The sequence below is a fragment of the Salvelinus sp. IW2-2015 genome, linkage group LG36, assembly GCF_002910315.2.
Source record: "Salvelinus sp. IW2-2015 linkage group LG36, ASM291031v2, whole genome shotgun sequence".
NCBI classification, from domain to species: Eukaryota; Metazoa; Chordata; class Actinopteri; order Salmoniformes; family Salmonidae; genus Salvelinus; species Salvelinus sp. IW2-2015.
The window spans coordinates 27,969,549-27,975,836 of record NC_036875.1 but is presented as its reverse complement, the minus strand read 5'-3'; the positions used below and the strand labels follow the sequence as shown (position 1 = coordinate 27,975,836).

At 45.4% G+C, this 6,288-nt stretch overlaps 1 protein-coding gene across 3 annotated transcripts; it reads right to left on the bottom strand.

The window, feature by feature from the left end:
• Nucleotides 1-1,046: 1,046 nt before the first annotated feature.
• arsh (arylsulfatase H) lies at nucleotides 1,047-5,358 on the bottom strand. 3 transcript variants are annotated; one of them, XM_023981680.2, is made up of 11 exons: nucleotides 5,256-5,358; nucleotides 4,156-4,302; nucleotides 3,909-4,030; nucleotides 3,681-3,803; nucleotides 3,407-3,609; nucleotides 3,019-3,239; nucleotides 2,735-2,871; nucleotides 2,385-2,519; nucleotides 2,137-2,296; nucleotides 1,902-2,023; nucleotides 1,047-1,825 (listed from the first exon to the last, which is right to left on the bottom strand). In XM_023981680.2, the coding sequence occupies exons 1-11, from the start codon at nucleotides 5,258-5,260 to the stop codon at nucleotides 1,410-1,412; spliced, it is 1,791 nt and encodes a 596-aa protein (XP_023837448.1). In that variant the 5' UTR covers nucleotides 5,261-5,358; the 3' UTR covers nucleotides 1,047-1,409. The 3 variants fall into 3 exon arrangements, with proteins under 3 accessions (XP_023837448.1, XP_023837447.1, XP_023837446.1); XM_023981679.1 differs by lacking the exon at nucleotides 5,256-5,358 and adding an exon at nucleotides 4,857-4,936; XM_023981678.2 differs by lacking the exon at nucleotides 5,256-5,358 and adding an exon at nucleotides 4,493-4,790.
• Nucleotides 5,359-6,288: the final 930 nt, after the last annotated feature.

Genomic DNA, 6,288 nt, shown 5'->3' with positions numbered 1-6,288 from the left:
CTTTATGGTTTCAAGCCATTAAAGGGCCAGTGACCTAAAAGACAGCAGATAGAACCAGTGGTTACAGCCGAGGTAGGCCGGTGCTGACAGAAGGGTTTCTTCCAGTGCAGGTCAGACTAGGCTAGAGAAATATGGACATGAAGCACCGAGTCACGCCGCTGGCCAGTGATCAGTTCTGCCAGGCTTGGCCCAATGACCACAGGGCTGATTCATGAACACAATGACTGAAGATGACGACTGACCAGGGAGCAACAATAGGCAGGAGACAGCCTGGCTAGCCATAGACACAGAGACCCTACAAATACTCTACAAGAGCCCAAGACTCTACAGGAGGCCTACACACTTCACTCTAACCATGTCTTCTAGTATAACTTCACAATGACTGCGGTCTGTCTATTTAGATAAGAGCAGTCGTGGCCCGTGATTGAGGTAGAGAGCCATTCATGTCAGTGTGATTTAGAACACCCAAAGAACCCCGAAATAATAATTTAATACAGAACAAAGAATATCTTGAAGGATTAACAGAAGCGAGATGAGATTTTAATCTTATCAGAAGTAAAATATCATTAGTCTCCTGTCCTCACAGTAGAGTAGGATAAAACACTTGTCAGTCACCACAATATCAGATACACTGTCCTGCCTCCATCACTTTCATAAAATACACACACCACTGACCAGTTGGAAGTCAGTGGGTCCACACATTACCACAGATGAAACATTATCCTACTGAAACATTATCCTACTGATTACTGTACAGCATGCGCATTGTACTGATGTCTATGGTGCCGTTTGTCTCTGATACACGTGGCTGCAGTGCCACCTGGTGGTACTAAGATCTACCTACACCTCCAGAGCATAGTTCTCAAAGCTCTCACTGGCCATAACTAACCATAACCTTGGCCAACTCAGTAACCGTGGCCTGTAATAGCAAAGGTACTGTGATTCAGTGGCTTGTTAGACACTCCAGACTACTGGGACCTAATCCTGCAGTTTCAGGTAACATAGATGCAGCTGAACTAGATCAAAAAAGGAGACCATACATGTGCTACAGCAGAAAGGGATGTTTAATTCCAGGTAGCTGGCTCCACCATGRGGTGAAGAGCAGTAACTGACAGGAGCATACTGTAGTTACAAACTTCAAAGAAAAGCCCCCCCTGCTTTTTCACACTGCTTAGGTTATAAAAACAATAATCTATCAAAATCAATATTGCAAATTATAAGATTGGTCCAGATATCAAAACATAAATTATCTTTCATATAGCTATGTACAACTGTCTAGACATCATTGAAAACTTAGTCTGAAAAATATTATAACAATTAAAAAAGCAGTTGATCCATTAAAAGTTCTTCATATTTTTATGTTCCTCATCTTTCTCTTCACATTTCTCCGCCAGAGGTGTGTGTGTGTGTTAGGCCAGAGTAGACGTAGTGTTCTCCGTACAGCCACAGAAGGGGAATGTTCCACAGCATGGCTGCAGCCATGGACGCCACAGAATCTTTTCCCACGACAGCTGGTTGAGAACAGGCTCGGACTGGGGAGAGTGTGTGTCTGGTTGTGTGTGTGAGGGGTGTGAGTGTGTGAGGGTGGCCCGGTGCTGCTCCACGGCCCTGGCAGTTTGCTGTAGAACTTCCTGGTAGCGTGGCGCAGTGTCTGGGGTCAGGGGGCGGGACTCCGAGGGGTCAGTGTGAAGGTCAAAGACGATGGGGGGGCTGTGGTGTGTCACATGACTTCCATGACAGAAACAAACCTTGGTGTCATAGCAACCGCCAGCGCCCGGTGGGGAGAAGTTAGGGGTAAAGAAGTGGACCTTATAGACTGACTCACCTGGGGAGACACACATGTAATGAGACAGATGATGGTGTGTGTTGTAGTGTATAGTAGTGTGTGTGTGTGTACTCACTCCCAGGTGGGTGCCAGCGAACTGCGTTGAGGTAAGCACCACAATAGTGGAACATGAACTCATGCTGCGACCGCTCGGTCCTTCCTTCTAGCACAGGCATCAGATCATAGCCATCTAACAACCTGGAATATACAGACATGAGGATAGGCAGACACACACAACAAGTACACACACACAAKAAGTACACACACACAAAAAGTACACACACACAAAAAGTACACACACACACACGTACCTGTCGCTGTGTGTTGCGCTTGCCAGTTGTGTGAGTGTGGGGTAGAGGTCCATGAGACTGGTGGGTGTGTCAAACACTCTGCCTGCTGGCAGCCTGCCAGGCCACCGGAATATACCTGGCACCCTGATACCACCTTCCCAGCCACCCATCGCCTTCCCACCTGTATGAGAGGAGGAGACAATCAATGTTTTTCACATCTGTTTAATTTTTTCTGATTGCTCAAACGGCTCTATTTGATTGGTTGTTACCTTTGTAGATTCCATTCCAGCCTCCTTTCTGTCCTCGTTCATCGGCGTCTTCAATATGGCCACCGTGGTCAGAGGTGAAATACATCATAGTGTTGTTGGCCAGACCCAACCTGTCCACTGTCTCAGTCATACGACCTGACAGAAGATCAATCATTAATACAAATCAGAAACATAACTCATTCTAATCCAACAGAGTGTTGTTGGCCAGACCCAACCTGTCCACTGCTTCAGTCATACAACCTGAGAGCATTTAAATCATAGTAAGATCATTAATACACATCGTAAACATAATAAACATTCTAATATATCAATGTGTTATTGGTCAGAGCTTTCACACACAAACCGCTCACCTATCATATAGTCCACCTCCTCTACGTTGTCTCCATAGAGACCATGGCGACTCTTCCCAGCAAAGCCAGGAGAGGAGAACAGAGGAGTGTGTACGTGGGCCAGAGACAGGAACAGGAGGAACGGTCTGTCAGCATTCCTATCCAACACACACAAACAAGCTTTGAACTCTCACCCAATACTGTCCCCCAGCCTTTACCCTGAACATACTAGATTGGCTATACCTATGTAGGGAAAATATCTAAAAATGTAATTATTGATTCAGTGACTGAATAACTGTTCTGACCTCTCTATGAAGCCTTGGGCCTCTTCCAGTAGTCTTTGTGATAACGTGTCTAGGTCCATGGGTTGCTCCACCACTTCCTGGTTCCTCATGATGATGCAATTCCAGGTCATCAGGAGTTGAAAGGGCACGAACCACACACTGAACGCCAGCAGGCTCAGACAAGTCACCGCCACGATGACGGACACACTCACCTCAAGCAGACCACACACACGGACACACACCTACAGACAGGGAGAGAGGAGTTAGACACACCCACAAAACTTTCATAAAACCATGTGAATCATTATCATCAAGGCCAGTGAACTGTTTGAGGCACTCAGATAGAGATAGAGTATGTAGAACAGACATGATACTCTGTCATGTGGAATAAGGAGTCATTGGACCCTACCAGGCTGAGCAGGGACAGGGCCCCCAGCAGTGTTAGCTGCCACAGTATGTTCTGCAGGTCAGCTAGTACATCCTTCCCCTCCCCTGGTCTACAGTCATTGAACAGGGTGAAAGGCAGGCCGTAGAAGTAGCTGAAGCCGTGTGTGTTGGGGTGGTGGCAGTGGTCCCCTCGAAGCTCACAGTTCACACCCAGGTGCCATTTACCTACAGGTACACATCAGTGTGTTAGTGTGTGTGTGTGTGGGTTAGTGTGTGTGTGTGTCTCTCTCTCTTACCCACTAGTCCGGTGGTGTATCCCTGCTCCTGTAGTCTCTTAGCGAAGGTGGTCTCAGTGGGGGGTAGACCCCCAGAACCTCCCAGAAACAACAACACCTGCACACGCCCTGTACTGCCCAGACCTACACACACACACACATTATAACAGAAAACAGACACACATTCCATTAATTCCAATAACTCCTCTAATGCTTCCAATATTGTCTTTGTACATGTGTGTGTGCTACCTGAGCGCAGTGCGTAGCGTCCTGTGTGGAAGGCAGCTCTACTGGGTGTACAGAGAGGAGCGGCAGCTATATGCTGAGTCAACTTCACTCCCTCTGCTGCTAAACGGTCGATATTAGGAGTCCTGAGAGCGAGTGAGAGAGAGAGAGAGAGAAAAAAGAGAGCAAGAGGGAGAGGAAGCAAGTGTTATAAACTCAAAACTGTAGTTGTTTTTGGGAAGGCTGCAGATTGCCTGGTTGCCTCTGTTACCTGATGGTGTCATTGCCGTAACAACCGATGTCCCCAATACCAAGGTCGTCCACCATCATCAGGACGAAGTTGGGCTTCCTGTCCTCCTCTGACGCTGTGACATCACTTCCTGTGGCCAGGAGCAGCAACAGGGCCAGCAAGCAGATCCTGGGGGTCAGGTTTAAAGGTCAGGAGGAAGCAGTTTTACAGAATGTTCACAGATATGTAGTATGTATATTGTAGAACAGATGTGATCATGTTAGTCAGCTAAATTAACTGTTTCTATCTGTAATGGTTCTAAACATTTCACCTCATGGAACAACAGGTGGACAGCCTGATGGAGAAATATAGATCATACCTTAGAGACAAATGGTGCCCTAAATGGTGCCCTAACCTTCCTACTGTATCACAACCGGCTGTGATTGGGAGTCCCATAGGGCAGCGCACAATTGGCCCAGCGTCGTCCGAGTTTGCCCGGTATAGGCCGTCATTGTAAATAAGAAAGTGTTTTTAACTGACTTGCCTAGTTAACTAAACGTTAAATAAATACAAAAGGATCACCTATCTGTCTGGGGTGTGTGTGAAGTCACACTAACTTAACTCAGTGATCTATAGCATGAGGTATGTTCAGGAGGGTGAAACGTTAGTTTTGTCAACAACATATACAATTGTCCTCTTATCTTCCTCTGATCTACACTGGTAGCCGATCGACTGACTGATACCTCCTCGTGCTTGTCTCTCCGTAGCTCCACGCAAATAAAGGCACAAAGTAGACTATGGCCTGCATAGCCTAATATAGTCTGAACAATTAGTTATTTCAGCAAAACGTACACTTTTTTGCGCAAGGAAACAGTCACGCATTAACTTCAGCGCGAGGACTTCCTTTAGAGTTTATGGGTGAACGTCTTAGTTTATGCCAGTCCAGAAGGTCAAACCATTCAGTAAAATAACCTGATAGAAACACCGGTTGAACGTTCGAAACAAAACCAAGCCATACGGTTAATCGAGTTGCATCTACACACTTATTGATCAATAAAGGTTATAATCAATGCACCACATAAATTATGCTTTTCGAAATGATGCGCTCAATCCATACCATCTGCCACATCACCATCTCTTACCTCATTCTGAAACACAATAACGCGATTGATTCAAGTTGCGAAGATGTAACACCACTGTACAACGGTCCCCCATTTACCGTAGTTACAGGAGTATGTGCGATATCGTTTTACCGATTTGTTGGGATTAAATAAGCAGAAGTGAGTCTGAGGGAGGCAGCTGCTCAGTTGCTTGCAGAACTACAGAATCTAAAGCCTTGTTCACACTGGCAGTTTGAATTGACACAATCCCATTTCTTTGCATATCCTCTTCGAATCTGTTATTTTTCTTGCAGCCTGAACATGGAATTAAATATTTCAAGACAAAATCTGATTCCTGGCCATGCCATGGTCAAATCAGATTTATTATACGTTTTTTTTAGACTGATATCTGGCATATCTTGCTAGCTAAATTGCTTGTTAATTAGTGAATGTGCTAGACAGATAAAGAGCTACTGTACCGAGATAGTAGTTCACTGCTGTGGTTAGCTAAAAATGACTAGGTTTTCTATCCATTGAGGCTTTTAAAGTGTTCTTAAACTACGCTCTTACAAAAAAAGGAGCGACACTATATATACAAAAGTATGTGGACACCCCTTTAAATTAGTTGATTCGGCTATTTCAGCCACACCCATTGATGACAGGTGTATAAAATCGAGCACACACAAATGCAATCTCCATAGACAAACATTGGCAGTAGATTGGCCTTACTGAAAAGCTCAGTAACTTTCAATGTGGCGCCTTCATGGATGCCACCTTTCCAACAAGTAAGTTCGTCAAATTTCTGCCCTGATAGAGCTGCCCCGGTCAACTGTAAGTGTTGTTATTGTGAAGTGGAAACGTCTAGGAGCAACAACAACTCAGCCGTGAAGTGGTAGGCCACACAAGCTCACAGAACAGGACAGCCAAGTGCTGAAGCGCGTAGAGCATAAAAATCGTCTGTCCTCGGTTGCAATACTTACTACCGAGTTCCAAACTGCACCTGGAAGCAATATCAGCACAAATATTGTACAATATGAGGAGGAAATTATAGTCCTAAAAAACCTTTCCAGTTTCA

Excerpts from the sequence above, each read along its gene's own strand:
- arsh (XM_023981678.2), bottom strand. The coding sequence starts at position 4,569 with ATGGGACTCCCAATCACAGCCGGTTGTGATACAGTAGGAAGGTTAGGG. Across the intron at positions 3,610-3,680 it reads ATACACCACCGGACTAGTGG|GTAAATGGCACCTGGGTGTG; the intron begins GTAAGAGAGAGA and ends GTGTACCTGTAG. Across the intron at positions 3,240-3,406 it reads CCCTGTCCCTGCTCAGCCTG|GTGTGTGTCCGTGTGTGTGG; the intron begins GTAGGGTCCAAT and ends CCCTGTCTGTAG.